The 25,321-nt window shown below is 47.7% G+C and overlaps 1 protein-coding gene across 6 annotated transcripts in view; it reads right to left on the bottom strand.

Annotated features, from left to right (window-relative positions):
• Nucleotides 1-5,741: 5,741 nt before the first annotated feature.
• FSTL4 (follistatin like 4) overlaps nucleotides 5,742-25,321 on the bottom strand; it is a 558,936-nt gene continuing 539,356 nt past the window's right edge. For 5 of the 6 annotated variants that reach the window (XM_041764231.1, XM_041764228.1, XM_041764229.1 and 2 more), the window contains 3 exons: nucleotides 20,103-20,210; nucleotides 14,231-14,340; nucleotides 5,742-12,129 (listed from right to left, as the gene is read on the bottom strand). In XM_041764231.1, the coding sequence (XP_041620165.1) occupies nucleotides 11,427-12,129; nucleotides 14,231-14,340; nucleotides 20,103-20,210 (921 nt within the window). In that variant the 3' untranslated portion in view covers nucleotides 5,742-11,426. The remainder of the gene's footprint in view (nucleotides 12,130-14,230; nucleotides 14,341-20,102; nucleotides 20,211-25,321) is intronic. The other variant, XM_041764232.1, reaches the window with a different exon arrangement.

The raw sequence follows: 25,321 nt of genomic DNA, 5'->3' as shown, positions 1-25,321 counted from the left end.
CCATGACATAGTTCAGACCAGTGACTTGTAAGGAGAAATAATGTATTTTTCACTTCTACACTAGATTACTTAATGGATGATTCTGGCATCAATTCCCTTTTTCCCAGCACCAGCAATTGTGGCAATGTATTGGGATAGAGTTTTTATCAGCCTTGGTTCTTGAGAAACTATAGTGAACAGAGCATTCTGACAACCTCACCTTGGATGTATGGCATGTGGAAGAAATAAATTTTGCTGTTTGAGGCCACCGAGGGTGTGAAGTTGATATTGCAGCAAAATCTCCTTTCTTGATGGATACTGTTTCTTATTAGCTTTATCCTGATAAATACATATACATGAGTTAGTTTCAGGATAACAGTACAAATAATAGTAATAAGAATATATCATTATTATAATAGATACAGTACATATACCATTCTAATAATATTATTAGTACTAAAACTGAGTGAGGCTTAATATATATATATATATATATTTTTTTTTTTTTTTTCCCCACTTCTTTTAGCTCTTAGTATGACCCTCCTCCTTCTAGGGATGAGCAGTACACTGTGCCCAAGTACCTTGAAATGATGATTTTCTTTTTGGGATGTCTCCTGTTTTGTATATTGCTGAGACTTTTTTTTTTTTTTTTAAGATTTTATTTATTTATTCGTGAGAGATACACACAGAGAGAGGCAGAGACACAGGCAGAGAGAGAAGCAGGCTCCACACAGGGAACTCCATGTGGGACTCGATCTGGAACTCCAGGACCACGCCCTGGGCCGAAGGCAGGCACTAAACCTCTGAGCCATCCAGGGATCCCCCTATAGCTGAAACTTTTCTTTTTCTTTTTTTGCTGAGACATTTTTAAACTGCATTTGAGGCTTAAGGTTTTCTTTAAAGATTTATTTATTTTTTGTTTGAGGGAGAGAGAGAGAGAGTAAGGAGGAGGGGCATAGGGAGAGAGAGAGAATCTCAGACTTCCTAGCTGGGTGCAGAGCCCGCCTTGGGACTTGATCCCACAACCCTGAGATCATGACCTGAGCAGAAATCCAGAGTTGGATGCTTAACCAACTGAGCTGCCCAGGCACCCAAGCCTTACGATTTTTGAGTCACATGGGTGGTTTGAGTGTGGTCTGTGGATGTGATTACCAGCTCTCAGGGTCCCCCCACCCCCCCTGTGCTAAGGCAGTTTTCCTCCCAGCTCCCTGGGGCTGGTGCAGAGACCAGCCAGTAGACCTCTAGGTCACCCTTGGCCCAGGATGTAGCCCTCTGAAGCCCCAGCCCCTGTGGGAGGTGGGCTCCCGTCAGGCTCCACGCTGGAGTCAGTGCCCACGTGCCCACCAGGCTGTGGAAGGAAAGCTGGAGTTGGGCCGGAGAGATGCGTGCTCTGGGGAAGCTGGTGGCCTCGCGGCCCTGCTCCTCGTGGGTTCTCTCTCTCTTCTCACCTCCTCATTATCCAAGAAGGTGTTCTCTTTAAACACATTTTCTCTCCTGCATTATTTTATTTTATTATTTTTCTCTCCTGCATTTTTAATGCTAGAATTGTTGGGGGTCATCGGATCTGCCATGTGCTGGGGGAGGGAAGCTGACCCTGGTTTCTGAGGAGGGAGACCATGAGGCGTTTCTCTGCGACGCCATCACCCTCCCACCCTCACCGCCTCTGCGATCTTCCTCCTGAGGCGTGGGACGGAGTGGGCACCCTCGGCCCTGTGTCAGTGGCCACTCCTGGCAGACAGGTCTCCATCCCCGGGGTCCCTAGTCTCCCAGGGAGCGGGGCCTCCTGGGTCTTGCCGGCCCCACGGGGCTAGAGGGCCTGGGAGGCTGCCCCTGCTTGCACCTGTGCGCCCCCCGAGTGGGTGTCAGTGTTCCCTGTTCCTCCTAATCCAGAACGGACGCACTCAGCTTGCTGTCGAGATTTTAGAAAATAAAAACAATAAACAAATGTATAGAAACCCCCCCAACAACCCAGGTCTGCTTATGATCCCAGAATTCAGTGGGGACCGCCTGGGCCCGGGGGCTGCTGCCCCTCCCTAGCATCCTTTGACAGAAATGTGAGTGTACAGCGTGAGTGTCCTGATCCTGAAACAGGGTCAGTGTGGCCACCCAGCAAGGTGTGAGCAAGCCGAGGCCCCTGGGGCCTTCCGAAACGTGCTCAGTGTGAGCACAGGGCGGCGGCTCCTTCCAGGGTCCCCGGGCCTTTCTGGGAGTCCGGCTCTCTCTCCTGTGCCCTCGGGATGCCCAGAGGCTCCCTGTTACCCGGCCGTCTGGAGGGGCGCGGTCTGCCCACTGCCCGCGGTGTGGGTCCTGTTGGTCGTCCCTCCGCATCCCTCCCTGGCCGCTCGCCGCCGCCCAGCACCTCTTGTCCGCTGACTGCGTTTCACGGGGGCGTGAGGCTCTGGCCTGAGGAGAGGGCCAGTGGCCGTGGGAGAAGGGCGAGCGGAGGAAGCAAGCTCATTTTCTTTGGGTAGACAAGGTGATAACTTTGTGCACGTAAGGTGCTAACCATCTGGACTTAATAATACAATGTGCTATTTATTGCATAAAATAACATTTAATTTTTCCAACTTTGATAATACTTCGAGATGCAGGCATAGCCAGGCCTGGCTAAGAACTACAGCTCCAGGGCCATCTGCTCGCTACCCTCCAGTTTTCTCTCATGACCCACTGGCCCCTGCCTATTGGGGTATTTGGACCCAAACCTGTCCCGATCTTTCCTCTCAGCCCCCCTGGGGCCTGCCTGTGCCTTATTTCTCAGATCCCTATTTCCTGTGTGGATATTCCCCTTTCTCCAGAAGCCCATTCTCTATCCTTGTCTGGGTATGTCCCCATCTCACTACGTGCAGTCCTGGCTTATTTGGGCACCTCATTTGACTTGTCTCCTGCTCCTGAACCCCCTGATAGGAGCTCCTCTCTGGTCCTCACAGTCGCAGGGCTCCTAGGACAGGATCCGGACCATGTCAACCTCTGCCTGCCTCCTTTAGGGGGATCTGCTTTCTCTTTCTTTCCTCTGATGGCTCTTGGTGACGCCCTGTGGACACCTTCCTATTGAGCAGAGTAGGGTGATCCCAGCTTCAGGAATCTGGGTCCTGGATGCACATTCACTGTATGGCAGCTTCTCTCTTCGCTTCTTCCATGTAGCATGGGCAGCCTGAGCATTCAGGGCTGTGGCTGCAGATGTCTCCAGAGCGCACAGGATGCTGTCTCTCCCATAGCCACATGGTGCCGGCCATGCTGCCCCTTCACCAAGCCTCCCGTCATGTGGTTGTCCTGCTTGTGCTGCCAGAATCCTTGCTGTTCTCTCCTGGGCCAGCCCTTTATTTTTGTTGTTTCTGTTGGCAGGCAGGCCCTCACGCTGCTATTGCTCACTTGGGCCTTCCCAGTGACTCCCACTTCACGTCATCCAGAAATGGATGGACTTCATGCCAAGTCCACTTGCTTGCATGTCCCATCATGGATTCTGTGTGTCAGCGGTTCTTCTTGGGTCCATTTGGTTCTTGCAGACCGTGGGCTCCACGTGGGCAGGCCATGGGTTCAGAGATGGTGTTTGGAAAATGGTGGTTGAACAAGAGAGTGGCCACATGGTGAAGGCCGTCCGGTGTGCTGGTTGTGGGCAGAGCCGAGGAGTTGGTCCTCCCCCGAGGCCTCCCGAACCGGGCTGCGCAGGGTGGGTGCACACGTCGTGTACAGAGATATGTATCTCTGAGTGGCCTTCTTACAGCCTGCTCCGGAGGGAGTGCTGGATCACAGTATAGGATGGAAAGTTCTGCTACCTGTCTGCGGTGGGTCCTGTTGGGGGCTGCACCTTGGCCACCCCCCGCCCCCACCCCCGGCTGGCCTGGGGCTGGAAAGCAGAAAGGCATAACCAGAGTGTGCGTGGTGATGAGCCTGGTCTCTGTGGGCAGCGAGAAGCTGATGACCGCTGTCTGCTCTCTACCCAGAGTTTTGGGCTTTTAATCATGGGCATTTCCTCTTGCTTGAACCCCAAATCTTGAGGGCTATTCTGGGCAGTTGGCTTTCCTGAGGAGGCAGTTAAAGCAGAGCAAGGTCCCTCCCACATGTGGGCTGTACCCCTAGGTGGTGTGTGGGGTAGTGAGGCTGGAGCTGCGCCTCTGACTTGTGTCGTGTGGGTACTGCAGGTGGCAGGTTTCATGGTTAAGAGCACGTGTCTTGGCCATGTAGACTTGAATTTGAATCTGGCTCTGTTGCTCTGAGCTTTCATTTCCTCCTCTGAATTGGAGATCACACCAACAGCTACCTTGTTTGGATAATGGTAAGGTTTATTTATTTTTATTTTTTAAAGATTTTATTTATTTGTGAGAGACACACAGAGAGAGAGAGAGAGAGAGAGGCAGAGACACAGGCAGAGGGAGAAGCAGGCTCCGCGCAGGGAGCCTGATGCAGGACTCGATCCTGGGACTCCAGGATCACGCACTGGGCCAAAGGCAGACATTCAACCACTGAGCCACCCAGGAGTCCCCAGGTTTATTTTTTTTAATTTAATTTTTATTTTTTTTTAAGATTTTATTTATTTATGAGAGACACAGAGAGAGAGGCAGAGACATAGGCAGAGGGAGAAGCAGGCTCCATGCAGGGAGCCTGATGTGGGACTTGATCCCAGGACCCCAGGATCATGCCCTGAGTCAAAGGCAGACGCTCAACTGCTAAGACACCCAGGCGTCCCAACAGTAAGGTTTCAAACTTGTTCTTATTAAGTGTTCATTGCAGCACCTGGCACATAACAGAGCATTCCTCCAAGAAAGAGGAGGAGCCGCATCTTGTTTATGTCATTGTGATGATTAATTTTAGTGCCAACTTGGCTGAATCATGGTGCCTAGAGAGATATTTGGTTAAATGCTCTTCTGGGTGCTTCTGTGAAAGGAGTTTTTGTCAGTGAGATTACCACTTAAATCAGTAGACTTGGAATAAAGCAGATACCCCATGGTGTGGGTGGGCCTCATCTAATCAGTGGAAAGGCTTAAGAAAAAAAGACTGACCTCCTTGGAAGAATTTAGCTAACAAATTGCCTTTGGACTCAAACTACAAACCTTTCCTGGGTCTCCAGCTATCAGCCTACCCTGTAGACTTTGGACTTGCTGTCGTCCATAATTGCATGAACTAATTCCTTAAAATCTCCCTCTTCTCCCCACTTAACGCACATGCACATATACACACACACACAGGCACACACTCTATTGGTTCCATTTCTCTGGAGAATCTGCACTAATAGTCATGGTGCCATGGACATGAAGCTCACCAAGGTCAAGGATTGTGTCTGCTTCATGCAGCCCTCTATCCCCCACACCTTGCACGGTGCTCACACATAGTAGGTGTGCCACACTGGTAACCTGGTGATTACTGAGCACTTTATACGTTCTGCAACTTAGCTGGATGGTCTGCCCTGACAAGAATAAAGAGTCACTGGAGTTATGTGTCGGTTAGAGCTGGTGCTAGTTAGAGTGTGGTGAATTGTAAGCATCGACCAGGATAGGGGAAGAGAAGTTTTGAACCAGATGTTGGTTGTACATGTTGGGAGCTGAAACTTCAACATGAGGGAAGGGAGTTCTGGCGTCAGATGCTTACCTTTGTCCACAGCTCTTTGGAGCAGGCAAGAGGAGAGGCCACTTCCCTTTGCCCTTCAAGAACCTGCAGGATGATGGAGAATGAGAAGAAGCACCTGCGTGGTCCTGCCTTAATCCTTTCTCACTTTACCAACTGCACACAGACTGGCAGGAACCGAAGTTCACTTTTCTCAAATTTTATTGTAAAATCCTCAGAAAAAGAGCATTTACAATGACAATACTTTACGATAATTTGTGAATTGTCTTCATATCAAGTGGTACTGCAATTACACGGTGTGTTCAATACTGTGCAATACATCAAAGTAAACATAAACTTATTTCAAATGCCACATACAGTTACTGTGTTGGTACAAATTTCTACTAAAGTTGATGTATTAAAAATAATTTATATATATTTTATAAAGAAAAATTCACATGTATAGTAATTACAGGAGGCCTTTTGAGAAATACTGGTGATTACAGAAAATATATTTTGGTGTCTACACAACAGCTCAAAATAATGTATCTGCCTTGAAATAAGAAATCTGAAAGAATTCTGAGGCAGGAGAGGAGAATCTTAACAGGATGAAGGATGTGCCTGTGACTTTGTATCTTGAGGGCCATTCTGCTATCCTAGAGCATGAAACAGTGTGTGTGATCACTCCAGCCACATGCCACGCCCACTGCCATCTGATATCACTTTATGTGGCCTTCAGAAAGTGTGACACGCAGTAGGGAGAACAGTGGGTGTGATGGGGCCAGGCCAGGCATGGGGGGTGGCCAGCGAAAGGAGCCAGCCTGGGTGTGCCGTGGGGTGTGGGATGGCAGCTTATGGACCTGTTATCCCGCACCTCTTTGAAGCAGCTAGAGTAGCAAGGGACCTGCAATTCTTAAGCCTGTTGCAGATGTCACCCTGGGGAGTGGACAAAGGTTTAGATTTAGGGAAATTTTCTCATGCAAGAGCACTCGGGCCCCATGGTCAGCCAAGACTAGTTGCCCTTCCTCAGAAACGAAGCTTCAGTCTTGAAGAGTGTATCCTTAAGAACTGCGATCCTGTCATGGTAACATGTGGTGAGGTCACCATGCTTGGGGTACGTGCGAGGCAATAGTTATTGCTTTGTGGAGTGCAGGCTAACCCTTCTAGAGCCCTCTAGGATATGGCTCACATTCTCTAGAGCCACAAAAGAAAGAGATATTTCCACATTAGTCAAGACGAGCTTGGAAAGAGGGGTGTGTGAATTGTGGGTTTGTCCAAGAACAATAATAAAAAGTACACGGTCAACACTCGCTGCTGGCTAATGAAGCCTTGCTGTCAGTTTTGGAGGCCAATCCCTTCTCTCCCCATATTTCCATAATTTCACACATTGTGTTTGCTTAAATCCCTATTGCTGCCCACAGCTCCAAAGAAGGCGTGAGTCCATGTTTGTTGGGCTCCTGGTGTCAACAGTGTGGCTGGTGCCTAAAGCCTGCAGACTCCCAGTAGATGCTCACATTCTCAAGTGACCTGGCAGGTAATCTGGTGTAGACAAAAGCAGGAAGTGGCTTACACTCCACCAGGGTTTTGGGGTCTTGTAGTCACATCTTGACTACAGGCACCATGTATTTTCTCCTTTGAATCTTCTAAGCCTCTCCCTGTTTTATAATCTCTACAATTTGGGAGAGAAACCACAGCAGCTTGTGACTTTATTGAACAAAACTGCTCTGCCTACATGCTAGTCTGGGAGCAAACTGAAGCCAAGAGCTATGAGTGACTTCTTATTTGGACTTCAAAGCAAGGTAGTGGCATAGGTCAAGGCCACTGGGAGGGCTGGTGCGACAGCAGGTCAGTTGCCCCTCACATCGTAGGAGCTGTGGCACGGTTCATGCGCAGGAGGCCTGAGGCATAGGAGGGGAGCCAGAAATGCAGACAGTAAACTGGGAATGAGAGAGGTATCGCTCGGGCCCCCTAAGGAAGGAGGCTTGGGGTGTGTGGGGGGACAGGTGGCGGTCGTCAATATCTATATTCCTGTCCAACGGTTTCTGTTGACAGCAATCCACTTCCCTGATGATTGTGAGTTGGCTCTGGTCTTGGTCACCTCTCTTGGAAGGGCTGTGAACTAGGGCATGGGGGGTCATGATTCTGGGTAGAAAAGGGCCATGTCCCTGTGGGTTCTGACTGTACTTGGAGTAAGATGTGGGGTTCTGGGTGGGGGCACCAAAAGACTTCATGTCAGCATTATCATCAGCCTCTGTCACCGCTGGGCTCCCTGGGTGGGGGCGGCTTTCAGAGGAGCGGGGTGCAGGGAGGAGAAGGTGAGGTAGATCGGTATGTGTGAGGGAGGGGGTGGGAGTGGCATCAGTAATCTGGAGGCTTCCTTCCAGAGGGGAGGACCTGAGACAGAGTTGTGGGATGTGGTGATGAAGATGGTTCAGCGTCTGCGGTATTTGAAGGAGGCACACAGTGAGAAATGAGTGGATGACATCGTAAGCCCCTGGTAGAAAAATATATCCAGAATGGATCTGTTTCATGTCTCCAATCTGGATTCTCCTTTAGTTCACAGGTTATTGGTCAACAGAAGAGAAGTTGTGGCCGCACAAAGCCAACTTCTTCGGGCTGCTCTCCTAAAGGAAGTCTCAGCAGTTAGGTTGGCCAGGGCAGCAGGCTGGTCTCTGCTTTATTTGGGGTTGAGAGCTGTCCTCCGGGCCCTACCTGGAGCTGGGAGCCCTTGTCTGCACAGAGGAGCAGAAGGGAAGGAGATGGCTGGGGTGCAGTGGGGTGGAGATTGTAAGGGCTGAGTTTCTGTCTTTGCTCATGATGCCTCTAGATCCAAGTTCCTGGAGCTTGGTATTAGTGGTTGGCTCCAGCCAGATTTCACTGGGCTCTTCCAGCTACTTCAGGGGCTCAGGGAAGGTAGTAGGATCCTCTAGTGACTGGGAGACTTTGGGAAGAAGCCTAGGCCAGCCCCAGGTGGGGTTTCTGGGGGGAGGATAGTGGGATTTAAAAGGTGTTTGCTCCACACCCAAGCCTCCCATGCAGAAAGTCCATGCAGTTGCCTGGAAACTGACCAATCCTTCTTACCACCATCAATCTGTAGAGGGCTGGGCGGGCTTTTTACACCCAGAGGCTCCACGTGGGGTTCTGCTCATGTGGGCAGAAGGAGCATGCACACTTCTGTTTCCAGTCTTTAATGTCAGCAAAGGTGTCGATTATTTGAGTTGTTACAGGAAAAAAATATACTATGTTAAATTTTTCTGAAATTAATTTTACTTCAAAATTTAGCAATTTTGAAATAGTTCATTATGAAAGTGGCTTTCTTATGTAAGATGAATGCTTCTGTAGTGTGACATATTATTAGTCGTTAGCTGATCTGTGTTCAGCAAAAGGATTCTTGGTGGGATCGGCTGCAAGGCTCACCTACTGTGGTAGTTTCTTACACCTGTGACTTTCACAAAGTGTTCCAGGGAGCCTCTTCTGGGGCTGGAAGGGGCAGGGGGCAACCTGGCCAGCCCTTTGCCTGCCTCCCACCCCAGCAGTTTTGTTGGTTGCCCTGCAGAAAAAGCACGTACTCTCTTGCCTTTGTGACTTTACAGATTTCACAGTTTTCAAGTCTGCATTTCCCTGCTCCGATTCAGTAGCGTGCAGAACCCCGGCCGTGGCCCTGAGCCAGCATCTCTGGTAAACCACACAGTGAGTTAGCGAAAGGCAGAGACATTTTTCAGACACTTAGAAACGCAAGGAATGGGGCAAAGCAATGGCTGCCACAGAGTCACTCCCAGTGCAAAAGGCCAGTGAGGATTGGATGGGTCTTTGATTTTTCAAACCCTGTGACCCAGAGGGGCTAATGCTTTGGCCTGGCAGTTGTTAGGCTCTTCCTCAGGTAGGCTCGGAGACTTTTTTTTTTCTGCCAGGGGCTGCCAACATGTGGATTTTTCCAAAGGGAGAAGTTGATGAAAGTTGGAGAATTTCTGTGATATAAGTGGGAGTTTGGAAGTGAATGTGTCAAAAACACTGAGAGAGGAATAAAAAGAAAGGGTGAGTGGTGTTGCCCGTCCATCCCAGCTCTTGTGAGACTGAGTATGTGGCTTTTGAAGTCCATTCCCCTCACCTGTAGCTCCATATTTTACCTGTACCCAAATCTGAAGTATGCCATGTGCACATCTGGACAGGCTCTTGGGAGCTGGAGGGGTTGAGTGTTTGGTGAATCAAGACACATGGGACATGCCAGGAGACTAGATGATTTCAGGAAATCGGGGCAGGTGGTGGGGAGGCCGGGTGGGGCTGGGCAGTCAGGTGAGTCTGAAAGGGAGCTGTGCATATATAGAGCAAGGCAGGCTCTCCGTCTTCCATCTTCTCCTCCACGGGGCTGGTGATCGGCGGCACAGGAAAAGCATGGCCATTTTGCCAGGTGAAGGGAGCTACGCTGGCTGAGGTGTCTGGGAAGGGACCACCTCTTCCACCTTCAGGGGGCTTGAAATATGATCATTTAAGCCAGAAAGCACGCAAGTGTGTTTTGGCTGCTGCAGTGAGGAGGAAGGAAAGGGGGTTTTGGGACCCAGAGAAGCCTCTTCGTGGCTGACATTCTCTAACACGGGCTGTCTTCCCTGGGCTGGCTGGGTTATAGTTCCTTGGTGCCTCCCTGCTAGCCCGGCAGAGTCTGAGACACTGGGGATCATGCAGCACTGCCAGCCTGTATCCTTCTCCCTCCCCACCCCCGGCATCCTTCTGAGTGTGGGTTTTGCAGTGTGTTACTAGGGATAGAAGGGCCCACATATAAGAGAATCCTGAACTGTACTATCTGTGCCATGTTGATGGAAGGACTGGAGTCCTAGAGCTGAGTGTGAGGGCCACAGGCAGAAAAGAAAAGGATTTTTAAAACAGCCTACAGAACCCACCTGGACCCTACAGGTGTCTTTGGGGTGTCTGTTGCACCTGGAGGTCACTGTTCTGTAGGCCACCCCCACTCTGCTTGGCAAGCCCGGTCTGCCCTGAAGCTGGAGTCCTGGGCCTGGCTAATCAAACCTCCCCCTTCAGTGATAAAAAGCAGGCACGCGGGGTGTGTCCTGGTCTCTTTGCATCCCAACCTGGAACAAAGTCTTTGCCAAGGTGGTAGCCAGATCTGCGCTTGGGGCGTCCACGGTGTGGAGGGTCCACTATTCTTGGATGATCGTTGTTCTTTCTGGCTGTGGGATGTTGGGGTGGTAACCCTTAGAGACTTGGCCTAAGGCAGGGAGGAATAGAGCTGGACAGCGGAGAGCATCTTTCTGCTTACTAGCATTTCAGATTATAAAAAATTATCTTTTAATCAAAATTTCCAAAATAAAGTAAGTGATTTCCCCATCCCCCAAGATGCAAGAAGTCTTGTCGGCTCTCCCGCAGGCTGACACCAAGTCACATGGAAAGAAAAGCACGAAGCAGCTGTGCAGAGAAGAGAGGGTTCAGGACGCGGGCAGATGTGGCTCTCATGCCTGGAGCCGCAGCCCTGCTCCCGGGAGCCTGTTTCTGGGCCGGCCTTCGGGCCGCTCGTCAGGGCGAAGTCTGGCTGGACCCGGCGGTGAGGGGCAATGAGTGCATGAAGGCAACCGACAGAAGTGTCAGCCCGGAAAGCCGGAGCTCTGGTTCCACGGCGTCCCCAGGTGACATGGTGTGGAGCTGGGCACAGACATGATTCCTTTACACAGCAGCATGTGTTCTCACCGTAGCTCAAGGCATAAATCATACTTCCCAATGAAAATCCCCAATCTGGTTAGCAGCGCATACCTTATACTAGGAAACTTGCAGGGAGACCAGTGTTGAACCACGAAGCGAATACAGGTTTTGCTTTTGTCTGTAAAAATGTACAGGGCGCCTGCTTGGGGCTGCGGAGTGAGGACTAGGAGCTCGGGGCCTGGGCTCTGCGCCGGGCGCCTTCATACCTCGCCCACCCACACGGCCGTGGTCCCCCGCCTTACACCCGACACCTCGCAGTGCAGGGTGCTTTGCCTCCCGTTGATGAGAAACAGCGACTCCTGGGCGGGCGTGAGGAGGTACTGCCCGAAGAGCCCGCTGTCCCTCACGATCCTGCGGGGCCCCCACCAAGGCTGGGCCGGGCCCGCAGGCGGCTCCTGTAAGTTCTTCAGGGCGCCCATCTGCCCCGTGGACAGCTCCAGGAACAGCAGGTCTGGCTCCATGTCCGCACTGGCATAGACATAATACTGATTGCCCTGCGTGAAGGAGGGCTGGAAGGCCACGTCCGAGATGCCCTGGCTCAGTGGCAGGCTGTAGAGGGTCTGGATGTGGCCCTGCAGCGTGATCTCCTGCACATGCAGCTGGGGGCTGCTGGGGGCGGCACTGACCACGAAGCGCCCATCGGGGGACACATGGGGGGTGCCAGTCACATCGCCGTTGGGGCCCACCACGGAGTCTGTGACGCTGTCGAGCAGCAGCTGGGCCGCGGTGGCTGCGGGGCTGTCCTCCCGGCACTGGATGAAGAAGTAGCCTCCCAGGTGGCTGTGGGCCATGGCTCGTGGCACGCAGCCATGGCTCTGGAGGCTGATGGTCTTGAGGAGCACCAGTGTTTCCAGATCAACTTTGTGCACCGCGGGGTCCGACTTGTTGAAGATGAAGCCGAACCTGCCGAGGGAAGGTCTGAGGTCAGAGGTGGGCAGGGCATCTGTCATTCGCCTACAGGATTGCATTTTTTCCTTTCCCTGGACTGTAATCCTTCAGTGATCTAATAGCTTCTTAATTACATGTACCATCCTGCGGGGCATGGCTTCTTCCCTGATTCATCTATGATGTCAAACCAAAAGCAGTTGAATTACAAATGCTCCTGGATTTATACTTTCATCTCCAGCAGTGGTAAAGAAGGAGCATGGAAGTGCCCTCCACAGCTTCTCCCTCTGGGGTGTCTTCAGATCCGCTTCCCTGAGGAGGTGCCAGCTGGGAAGCAGGGGCCCAAGCCTGGTGGGAAATGCCAGGAGCCCTGATTGCCTGCTGGGAGGATCAGCAGAGGCGAGGGCTCTGTGGCTGTTCCCTGGACTAAATACAGAGTCAGAATGTGAGCAGCCAGTGGGAGCCAATGAGGACACACTTCCTAGGGGGAGCCCTGTGGAGGGGCAGCCTCTCTTGGGGCCCTGTTTACTAGGCATGTTGGCCGAATCGCCTGCTGCAGGGCGGGCAGCAGACAGCTTTTACCTCTGCAGTCAGACGGCCACAGGCCACGGCGTCACTGCACTGCCCTGCCAGCTGCAGAGCCGGGCTTGCGCTGGAGCCTCTGAGACACGAAAAGAGGGCCGTTCCTTCTGAGGGTTGTCGGGAGGACTGGATCAAACAGGGAGCTGGAGGGGAAGGGCTCAGTAGGTGGTAGCTGCTCACATCTGGACTCGGTGAAAGTCTGCTTTGGAGGCGAGTTGTGAGCTGCAGGGAGACCTGACTCCAGGCAGGATCTGGCTTTGATTTGAGAGCCTCTGCCTAAATCCCTGGCTCAGGGGTGCCTTTCGGTGCTTATGGATACCTAACTGAGCCCCAGAGTGGGGGAAATGCCCTCTTTAAAGCATTCTTAAAGAGCCAGAGCACTGGGGGGCACCTGGGTGGCTCAGGGTTTGAGGTCTGCCTTTGGCTCAGGTCATGATCCTGGGGTCCTGGGATCGAGTCCCACATTGGGCTCCCTGCATGAAGCCTGCTTCTCCCTCTGCCTGTGTCTCTGCCTCTCTCATGGATAAATAAATAAATTCTTTAAAAAAAAAAAAAAGCCAGAGCATGGAAAGAGCAGGAGAGAGGAGCCCACTCTTAAAAGCAGTTTGAATGTAGAAGGCCACACATAGGCAATGTGGAGCCCATAAGTTTGCTAGACTCCTGGCTGAATTCATGTTCTTTGGGGGGTTCACCCTTTAGAGCCATCTTAGAAGGTCTTCCCAGGTGTTGTCTATAGGGAGGGGCTCATTAAAGGGCATTTTCATCCTTGGGCCCATAAATGGATGGGCCTAGTTTTAGAAGTTCAGTTTCAGTGTACAAAAATGAGGTACTACTTGTTGGAGAAAGGGGTTTGATGGCAGACAAAAGAAAGGCATAAATAGTGCCCCCAAGACCTTTGGCGTCTCAGTGATTTTATGAGGGCAGGCTTTGTCTTCAGCAGTGGTGACTTTACAGTAAGTGCTGGGGGTTCTCTAAAATGAATAAGCAGGGGGAGTGGCCAGGCTGGGAGGAGGTTTGCAGTTGAGACCATGGCTGCCTTTATTAGGCTGTTCTTCTGGATGGTGATAAACAAGACAGTTAGGAGGGCCCGTTTCCCCGCCTCTGCATGGCTGCTCTGGGGCCTCCTGGCCAGGGTCTTAGCTTCTCTGAGTCTCTGTTTCCTCATCTGTAAGAAGGGGTCAACACCACTTTTACTAGTCTGTGTGTGTGTGTGTGTGTGTGTGTGTGTGTGTCTAGTAGGTAGAGTGTGCTCCATTAAGCACAGTTGATTCCTTTCTTCTATGGTCCTCATGTTGAGAGTGAGACTTCCTGTCCTCAATGGGCCTCTGAAGGTGGTAGGAGCCTGGGTGCCTTCCTTAACTATGACCATCAAGGACTAGGGATGGTCCATTTCTCTGTCCCCTCACGAGGGAGCCCAAGGCCCCCTCAGGAGGAGTGGGAGAGACAGAGATGAAGGTCTCACAGTGGGCAGATGTAGCCACATGTAGGGCTGAGCTGAGTTATGGGGGAGCTTTGGGACACGGCAGGCCCATCTCACCTGATATGGTTGATGATGAGGTTTGTTGGAGGAATAAAGAAATCGTCCACTCCTGCAAAAGGTGTGCGGATAAGGTGCTGGCCCTGGCCAGTGCTGGCTTCTGTGATCACCTACAACACAGAGCAGAAGTCCTCATGAGGGTCCACCCAAGTAGGGGCGGGAAATCTGGAAACATTTGCATGTGCTAGTAGGGACCCTTAGCAGACAGGCTGCTTGAGACAGATGGGGGTGGTGGTGGGCAGGAGCAGAGTGGGAGCTACTTGGGAAGATCATACTCAGGGACTCATCCTTCTGGGGAGAGGAAGTGTTGGGACAGATGTGAATGCCTGAATCATGCCTCCTGCTCAGGCAGGCCTGACCCTAACCATAAGGTACATTGTCAGCCCCCTGATAGCATAGCGGGGACCATGTTGGGGCTTTCCAGAGAGGTCTCCAGAACAGAAAGATCAATCTGCTCAGAGACCATCTCCCCTAAAACTCAGAATCCCATCCAGGTCACCCTGGGAAAAGAGGGAGAGAGCTTTTAAATCATGAAAAAGTTAAATGGTGGAGTGATTTGCTGGGTGGAGTGATTTACTGGTTCCGTATTTTCCTTTGGTGCCAGGTGCCTGGGCCTGTTTGTTGGGAATCTCTATCCTGTACTGCTCACAGAGGCGTTTCCCTGGGAAATGTGACTCCAGAATTTACTGGAGAAAGCAGGAATCCTGCAGAAATGCCATTCAAAGATGCTGCTCTTGCCATTTAGGTGCCTTGCAATTAGAATGCTAGGGATCGGGTCCAGTTGCAGAAAGGACCTGCTGTGAGAAATCAAGAACCAGGCACTGGCTTTTGTACAGATTGGGAGTGACAGCATCGTTGCCTCTGTTTCCCTGAAGGTAACACTTGATCCCCTGTGGCGTTGGCAGCAGGTGGCTGCAGCCGCTCTCTGGTGTGTAGAGGCCCTGCTGGGTCTGTGTCGGGGAGGAGCATGCCGGTAATGCAGCACAGAGCCCAGCGCGGTCAGGATGCGAGGTTTGGAGGTCCTGCCAGGAGGCCTCCTGCAGTCGGGCTGAGCATCTGCCCCTCGGCTACCACTGCCTTGGGCATAGGCCAGAGATGCGGTCCCCTTGCCTCCTGCAGGTGCTCATCAGTCCCCAGTTCTAGGCCAGGGTCCTGAAAGGAGGGTGACCTGCAGCCAGATGAGGAGCTCGGCCAGCTGGTGGGCCATTCTGGCTGAAAGGCCACAGGTGAAGCCCAGACTCTGAGCAGAAGAGGGGGAGCTAGCGCCTCAACACAGAGCTGAGACACTTTTCCTTATCTTGACGTTGTGGCCGATGAGGGGTCTAGCCTGAGGCAGAGGACGGTGTCTCTTGGGGCTTTGTGACTCAGGAGGCCTGGAGTTCTGGATGTTCTTACCTTTTAAGAATAGGACTGCCTTCGGGCTCTTACTTTTATGGGAAAACAACCAACATGTGGCCTGCCTCCTGAGGTAGGGTTGAGGCCTCTCCCAATTGTGGTTCCCTTGCGGGCTGCTAAAGCGGGCAGGATGCTGGATCGGAATGACGGTGACTGTGATTGTTAGCCTCGGGGCAGCTCCACAGTTGTAACATTGCTTTAGGTTATTTTTCTGTGGTTTTTTAAAATGGCCAAATGACACTTCCAATGGCAAGTGCATGGGGAAAAAACTCCTAAGTTGGGCATTAATACCAGCCTGAGGAAACAGGGGAAAATGTTAGAGAATTCCAAGAAGCCATACGATCCCTGTTTGAGATCAGGCCTGTCATTTCAGCTTCTAATAGAGATGGAAAATTATAGGCTGTCAGCGGTCAGTGTCATTCACGCTTCACCACGCTGACACCCTATATTCAGAGGTTACTTCATCAAAACGCAGCACTGCGGGCCATTGAACTGATGTGCGCCACCGCCTCATTTCTCTGACAAGTCTTGACTTCCTTCTTGGCCTGACATCCTGGGACTAGTGGGCAAATGAATGATATGGAGGATTGAAGAGGACGCCAAAGTTTCCAAAACTGGCTGCTGAGGGAAGTAGCTTTATTTCTAGAAACACCTTCAAGTGGTCCCAGCAAAGTTTTGTTTAACCAGCTCCTGAGTGTTGGATATTGAGAAACATCCAAGTGTTGGAAACATCCAAGAAATATCCAGTGTTGGATATTATTTTTGGCTTTGCCCGTAGAAACAGTGCAGAAACACATGATGTAGCTAAATTTTTGTCCATGTCCATGATCATGGCCTTTGGGTGGGTTGTGAAAAGTCAGGTTGCTGGATGCAGACTCACTGCTTTGAGGCTTTTGGTTCTCATTTCCAAGTTGGGTACCACAGGGCCGTGCCACTTGACATTCCCAGGAGTGTTTGCAAGTAGCAGTTGCTTTAGCCCTCACCCACAGTGATGAAGGCAGGTTCTTCAATCTGTTCACTTGTCAAGGCCTGGTTTCTAGACTTTGCCCTTGTGATGGTGGACATCGTGGTGTAATTCCTGATAGTAACCAACATGCTTTTTGTGTTTGGCCATTTAGGCAAAATTTGCTCTTGGTTTTGGGGCAAGAGTATTCATTAAGAAATTTCCTTTTTACGCATGTTTTTGGATATTTTTTCTTAAGAATGTCTGCTGTATTTAATTAAATGCTTTCTCAGCATTTATTGAAAATATCAGGTTTTTTTTTTCCTGTTTTCATTTTTTTTGTGTTAAGACAATATTGCCTGATTTCCTCAAAGTGAGCCATCATTGTATCCCGAGACTTTGTTCCTCGTATTCAGGTGCATTGTTGGACTCTATTTTTAATACCATATTGACCATTGTGCTTCTGTATTCATCAGTGAGCTGAGTCTATAGCTTTATTTTTTTATACAAATTTTAGTCAGCTTTTATAATTAAAATGAGGGTGGCAATTTAAGACAAAGAAGCTGTACATTTCCCCTCATGGGGTCTGAGACAGTTCAAATAATATTAAAATTATAGTTTGAAGGTTTGATAAAATTCAGCTGTACATTTTGTGGCAGCTCTTTAATCTTTTCAAAAACCTGTAATTATTGTTCTATGTCAGGCTTCTGTTTCCTTAGGTTGGCTTTACTCCCAAGGGTGGGGGTTCGAACTCAAAACCCTGAGATCAAGAGCCTCGTGTTTTATTAGGTCAGCTTTTTTTCCCTACAATTTGCAAGCAATCATTCACTTCTAGGTTTTAAAACTTTCTGCCTCAGAGTTGTGATGTATTATTTTCCAATTTTTTCTATCCTCCTTATTTGCAGTGACACTCTCTTCCCACCTCCTCATTATGTCTCCCTTTCTCAAGCTTGTGAAGGATTTCTGTTTATCTCCTTGTCCTGTTTTGTTTTTATTCATTTCCCAGTCTTGTTCCTTCTTACCACTCTCTTCTTATTCTCATTTCTTAACACAAGTACTTCTTCTGTGGGCTTTTAAGACACAGGTACTCTGGGTGCCCACCCTTCTCCATCTTTCTAGATGTCTAAGAGTCACTTTATCATTGCCTTTGAGACAGTTTGTAATTTCCCTTGTAATTTCCTTTTTGATCCATAGTTATAAAGGAGTGTTTTCTTACTAGGTCATTTTAATTATTTCTAATTATCAGATACTGCTGCCTATAACGTCTACTTTTACAGGATTTTTTTCCCTTGTGGTTAATGATACACTTGTGTGGATGTGTGAAAAAACAGTTTTGCAGATGCAACATTTATATTATAAGCAAGTGGTGTCATTACTCAACTTTCCCATGTTATTCTTTCATTTTATTTGTACAATTTAAGTGCATTTTAAGTCAAGTTTTCCTTTATTTTTAATCACTCTTGTTTGAGGCATTTCATTGTTAATGGTGCCTGATATCTCCTGGTGGCTGTTAAGCACACAGTATCTCTCTCTGCTTGCTGTTTCTAGTGCTTTCAACCATAAACACTACCTTGCCTGATAACGAGGGGCATTGTGAATACACACTTGTTCATCGGTCCTCACTATTCCTGCCCCTTTAAATTCAACCTTTTATTCTCTTTATTGCATGTGTGTTTCTCATAGACACGTTCTAGTTTGCTTCCTTCCTAACCCAGTCTGATTATCTCTGTTCAGAGGAATCAGTTTGTCATATTTGGAATAATGAGACAGTCTCTTCCCAGCTGCTACTTTCCAACAGCATTCTCTGAACCTTCCCTTATCCCAATAAGGTATTTCTAAGTAGTTTTACTCCCTCTCCTTTCCTCCACTCCCTATGCTTACTTTGACTGAAATAATTTATCTTCCACTGCGGACTGGCATCAGGATTTCTCATTGAGTGTGTCTCTCTTAATCCAGACATCCTTATTTAGCACTTATTACCATTTCCAGAGAGTCTGTCCTCATCCGTCTTACTTCTCTGGGTTCATTCTTTGCAACTGTCTCCTCCTTCTCTTTCTTCATCTCAGTGTCTCTGATCTGGTTCATCTGGTGTTTGTCTGGGATCTTTCCTCATTCTGTTCCTCAAAGAGGGCAGGAGAATGATGCACTCTCTGAATTTCTTGCACATAGGGTTTCTTTGGTCCTGCCGGGGCTGGGAATAGGACTCTTGGATTTCAGCCCTGTAGATTCCATGGTCTGCCAGCTGCTGTGGCAGTGAGAAACCCAGTGCCAATCCAATGTTTTTTCCTTTATAGATAACCTAGGAAGCCATGCATTTTTCAGCTCATCTGCAGTAAATTAGGAAATTTTTGTCATATTTGGTTTCAGAAAAAAAATTTTTTTGGTGGCTCCTCCCCTTGAATTACCACTGGAGAGGCTTTCCTGGAGCTGCCAGAAGTACCAATAAAAGTTATTTCCCTGGGCTCATGCTCTGCTGTGAATGACCTTTATTCAGGCTCGTAGACTCTCTAATGGGGATTTTTCATCAGCTCACTGGGGCCCAGGCTGATGGCATCCATCAAATGACAATAGTCTCAGCTTATAGGAGGTAAAGCAGTGTCTACCCCCTGGCCCACCAGTGGAGAGGCAGGCAGGCAGGCGGCCAGTCCCCTGGTGGAAGCTTCCGTAGACCCAGATGCCCCTTCCCTCTTCCTAGTCTTGAGAACAGAGTGAACTTGGCTCCCTCTGTAGTCCTTCTCAGCTGGGGTTCTGAGATAATGAAGCTCTAATGTCTGGAGGCATCCAGTGTATGAAACAGATTAGCTTCTCTCCTGTGCATCTAGAATGGTTCTATGTAGATCTCTGGGAGAAATCAGGCATTCAAATCACTTTTTAAAGGGCTTAATCCTCTAGCATTAGAGGCTGTCTCATCATCCCTGATGAGAAAGGCAGAGGCAGGCACACTCAGCACAGCAGTGTTGACCTTCTCTGGCTGGTGGACAGGGGAATCCCACAGTGCTCCTGAGCCCAAACTGTTTCCAAGAGGCAGTGCAGTTCAGTGGCTGAATATTGGGCTGCAGAGCTTTGCTGCTGGATTGGACCATGGGCACATTACTGAATGTTTCTGTGCCCTAACGTACTGTAAGCACTCAGTAAAGGTGCGTCCATTTATGGACATGATTGTGCTACTTTTCCTTCCTTATAGGCCCACATCTAGCATATGCTTTGACATTGTTCCTAGCCTGCCGAGCCTGAGGTGAGGAAAGCCTTGGTTCAGGAGACATAGAGCCTGGGAGCCACATTCTGGTTGTCCTGACATCAGAATCTTATCCATCATCAGTATTATTGTCCTTAAAGGTAGGCCTGGCTGAAGATACTCTGGTAATGGTCTGTGAGGGGCTTTGGCTCAAGGCTGTTTCCTACTCCCTCCTCAAGCCATGATGGATACATTTTGGATAAATGTGATTAGCTACCTAGGGAAGCAAGAGACATGTATTAGGGGCAGCGTCCTTTGTTTCCATGGGGGTGATGTTGGTCTCCGTGTGTTCAACATACCTGGAGGCTCGGGTGGGACTTGTGTATGTCCCCCCAGCTCAGGACCCACACTTGGTCATGAGACTTGTCATAGGACAGCTTAGCTGGCAGAGGGTCCACACCTATGGACTTGAAAAAAAAAATACAAGTGGGTCATCATTATGAGAAGCTGACACAGTGGTTGTTTCTGGGCTTTGTATACACGACCATCATGCCTCGGGGAGGGGAAAGCCAACCTAGCTGCCGTGGCACTGAGCCTGCTTGGGAACCCAGGGCATAAGCCTCCCTTCTGGGTTTGTCTTTAGGGTCATAAAACTCTTGTAAGTAATTTAATCCCTTTTAAAAAACTTCTTGCATGTTTTACTTAACGGGACCCTGTCCATCTTGGCAAAAGCCCAAACCCAGAGGCTTTACGCTTTCCACTCAAGAATCAGCTGCAGTAAAAAAAAAAAAAAAAGAAAAAAAAAAAGAAAAGAATCAGCTGCAGTGTACTCTGGTCACTGCTCCTGGAAGCATCTGGGGCCTCTAGAGCCCTCAATGTCCTTCTCCAGGCTGAGATTCTGGTGAGGTGGCCCTTCCTCCTGTGCCAGCTGAGTCTGACTCTGAGATCATCTCTTATCACCCATCTCTTAGTTTTGCTTCTACCTGTACATCCTTCCACTGGCGTCTTTGGGACCCACACTTTAGAATCAGGCAGACATTCTTTTTTTTTTTTTACTGCTATAACTGAAACTCTGCTACCCTTGGAGAAGACAGCCTCCCTGTGGCCCTCTCCAATATGATTGTTTTCTACTTTATAATGTAGCTTTATTAAGTTCCAAAAGTCTCGTCCATTAGGTTCATAGCACTGGACTAGGACCCCTGCTCATCCTGTCATTCTCCAGCCACTCCCTTTGTTAACCGATGTCAGCCTTCTGGGGGGTAAAACCCATCTGTACCCACTGGTCAAAACCTCTCTGAAGAATTGTCTGTGGAGTCTATGAATCTACTTTCTTTAATATTCCCATTGAGTTTCTGTCTTCATTATTCCACTGACCTGCTCCAGACCTTTGTGTCAGATTCAGAGATCACTTTGTGATCCTCCTTTCAGACATTTCAGCAAGATTCTACATGGTTAACTGTTCCCTTCCAGAAATGTCTTATTCTCTGAGCCTCTCATACCCCAAGCTTCTCTTCTCATTCTGACTGGTGAATGCTGGCATGTCTCAGGTCTTCATCTTTGACCTTATTCTGTCTACATCCTTTCTCTGGCTGAGTTCATCTAATTCCATGGCCTCAGATAACCTGCTGTACTCTGATGACTTCAGAACTCATTCCCCTGTTCATGACCTCCACAAATACAAAACTGAACTCTTGATCTTGCCCCTCTCTGCTCACATATATTTCTTCTCCATTGATTACCATCTTTGAATTTCCCTTTCACTTTCTTGCTCTAATTAAAAGCCCCTGAAGCCTCTTCCTACATTCATAAACTCTGATGTTCACTGCCTTCAGCTACTCCTCCTTGTTTCCAGCATTTCCTAGCTTCCTGGTTGCTTCCCTTCATTTGCTAGAGGCTTCAGGATCTGGCATGTTCTTCTTGTACCCAGGACTTCTTAACCCCACCAGCAGTAATACCATCTTGACAATGTCTCTAGTTTCTTGGTCTCTCTCTTTTAAAGACCCTCTTGATTACACATTATCTTCTAGCTACCCCATTTGCCTGCCCTCTTCACAGTAAAATTTCCCTAGTGTTTAGACTGTAGCCACCTCTCTCCTTTCTGTTTACACTCCTCCTATCATAATTCATATTCTTATTCTGAAGTTGGTGTAAAGTTAGGAGACTGAAGAGCTAAACCAGTAATCTCAAATTCAGAACAGAGTTCTACTGTCTTAATATACTGAGGAGCGAAGAAATATATGGAGGGGGAAAGATACTGAAGAACATACCAGGCTCTCAGTTGAAAACCTAGGCTAACCTCTAGGTCTAGGAATGAATCAAAGCAGAGTAAGCCTTAAAAAACTTCATGTCGTGGGCGGGGGGTGGGGGTGACTGGGTGACGGGCACTGAGGTGGGCACTTGACGGGATGAGCACTGGGTGTTATTCTATATGTTGACAAATTGAACACCAATAAAAAATAAATTTATATATAAAAAAAAACTTCATGTCAGGGCATCTGGGTGGCTCAGTAGTTGAGCTTCTGCCTTTGGCTTAGGTCATAGTCCTGGGATTGAGTCCCATATCAGGCTCCCTACAGGGAGCCTGCTTCTCCCTCTGCCTCTTTGTGTCTCTCATTAATAAATAAATAAAACCTTCAATTTGGCCTTGATTCAACTTAGTACTTGGTTAAAGCGATTCATTGTCTACTCTCTCTGGCTAGCAGAGGAAAGGGTAAAGTCTTTTTGGTGGTTGAGATCTCTCTCAAGTCTATCTTTTTATATATGGAATGCTAAGCATTTAAAAAATTACTAGGCAGTACAAGATATAGACTATATAACTAAAAACTATTAAAAATACAAAAGAAACAGACCCACAAATGATTCATAAAAAGATAATTCTACTTATGTATATAAATTTGTAATTAAGTAAAAATAAATGCAATACCTCAGATTAAGAACTCAATAGGTTCTGTTAAATCCATATTAGGCATATCAGAAGACAGGACTAGTGAACTGAAAGACAAGTTGATAGAACATACTAACACTGAAGCACGAAGAAACAAAAAAGGATGGAACAAAAGAGTAAAAGAGACATGTAGCACACAATGAAAATGTCTTTTTTTTTTTTTTTAACAGTTTCCAAAGAAGAGAGAATTCCAATCTGATGAAAGGTATCAAGCCACACATTCAAGAACCACTAAAACTTTCAAATCAGAATAAATACAAAGAACATCCCCCTGGGCACATCATCGTAAAATTGCTAAAGATCAAAGAATCTGGAAAGTAGTCAGAAGAAAAACGATACATGACCTTCCAAAGGGTGACTGACAGTTGACCCACTAACAAAACAATGGAAGACAATGGAACTGCATCTTATAACGCTGAGCGAGGATAATTGCCACAGTAGAATTCTATATCAGTGAAAACAGTCTTTAAAAGTAAAGGGCAAATAAAGTTCTCTTCAAACAAACAAAAACTGTGAGAATGTATTACTAGCAGATGTGCAGTAAAAGAACTATTAAAAAAAAGTCCTTAGTCACAGTGAAAATGATCCCAGACGGAACTGTGTACTTTAGGAAGGAATAAGGAGCAGTGAAAAAAGTAAATATGTGGGTGAATATAAATGACTATCAACTGTACAAAGTAATACTAAGCTCATGTGGGATTCAATTATAAACAGACTTAAAATTCATTCCTACAATCATGCAAAAGGCAGGAAAGGAGTTAAAGGAGTTACTGTTGTACTGTTGTTTGATCACTACTGGGGAAGTGAAGTCATAAATTATATGGGACTGTATGGAGGGAAGGAGGCAGGTTATAATCTGCGGTAGTAATAGTAATAATAGAATAAAAATATTGGACTAATCCAAAAGACAGTCAAAAGGAGAAAAAAGAACAAACAGGTAGGTCAAATAAAAAACCCAGTAAGATGATAGATTTATCTATTATCTACATCCTTAATTGCATTAAATATAAATGGAGCAAATGATCTAAGTAAAAGATCAAGATTATTATACTAGATAAAGGCCAAAACCTAAACACATGTAACTTTATAAATGGACATAGAAAAGTTGAAAGTGAAAGGATGGCAAAAATACAGCATGCTAACACTAATCCAAAGAAATCTGATCTGTCTAGACTAGTATTAGACAAACAGACTTTCAGGCAAGAAGCACTGCCAGAGATAGAGATATTTTATAAGAATGAAGAAACCTTTGCCCTAGGAATTCACTACATTTTTAAAGCAAAAATGGATAGAATTTAGATAAACCTCTAATCGCAGGGTGAGACTTCAGCACACCTCTCAGCAGCTAATAGTGGACAAAGTGAAAAATCACTTAGAAGATCTGAACAATGCAGTGAACAAACTTGACATAACTGACATATATACAGAATACTGTACCTAACATTGGGACACACCTTCTTTTAAAGTGCAAATGAACATTTTTATCCACATTGATCCTAAGTTGGGTCATAAAGCAAGCTTCAATGAGTTTCAAAGGGTTGAAATTATTCAGAGTATGTTCTCTGGCCAGAAAAATCAATAACAGAAAGTCTTCTGCCCAACTGGCCTGGAGAAGCCACAATCCTGCTTATGTCCCAATTTCCCCTACAATGAGTGTGCACCAGGGCATCACTGGGAGGAAAAACCACAACCCTGACAACTGGTCTCACTTTCTATTTATATCCACCATCCTTCAGCAGGCCTTTACGTTCACTCAGCAGTCCTATCACCGTGCCCTGCTCAGTTCAGTCTCAAATGCACCCTTCACCTCTCTCCTCAAACCTCCAGGGTTGGGGATAATTTCCCCTCTTATTTCACTGGGAAAATATAAGCAACCACAGGAGATGTTCATCCGTCTACCACCAATTGTAACTGTCACCTCTTTGTAAGTGTACCTGAATATTTTCCATTTCCTTCTGTTTTATGAAAGAATATGCTTTTATCTAAAGCTAGCAGGTCTACTTCTCTGCCCTGGATTCCAATGACTCCTGCTTACTTCAATGATGCAGAAAAAAGGGAACGTGTGGAAGGGTTTTTTTTTTTTTTAATTTTTAATTTTTTCTTTTAGCATTACACACATACTTATATACATATTAATGTTGTAATGTCACCTATTCTAAAAAAGCTTCTTCAGTACGCTCTTCTACTCACTGCCTCATTTGACACCCTTTATTTATATTTAGAGCAAACTCCCTCAAATTGGTTGTCTGTATTCACCATCTCTATGACCTCAAGCTTGTATTCCATGATCATTTTATCTACTCCTGCCAAGGTGATCCATGTGATACTAAATCCAGTGACTGACAGTTGACCCACTAACTGGTTGATTCTTAGTCTTCATGACACACAAACGCTCTCAGCTATATCTGACATCACTGACCACAACGTCTTCCTTAAAACACTTGTTTTTTTGGTTCCTGGAATCCTCAACCCCCTTCCCCTCCCCAATTTTCTTCCTACCTTTCAGACTGCTCTTGCTTGGTCTTTTTGTTGGCTGCTTCTCTCCTTCCAGATCTTTGTGTGTTGGAGTGCTTTAGGGCTCCGACCCTGACCTCTTCTCCATCTGTACTACCTTCAGTGATTTCACCCACTTCT

Source organism: Vulpes lagopus, chromosome 7 (genome assembly GCF_018345385.1).
Source record: "Vulpes lagopus strain Blue_001 chromosome 7, ASM1834538v1, whole genome shotgun sequence".
Classification (NCBI taxonomy): domain Eukaryota; kingdom Metazoa; phylum Chordata; class Mammalia; order Carnivora; family Canidae; genus Vulpes; species Vulpes lagopus.
Note: the sequence above shows the minus strand (reverse complement) of the source record. Positions and strands in the feature narration are given on the sequence as shown.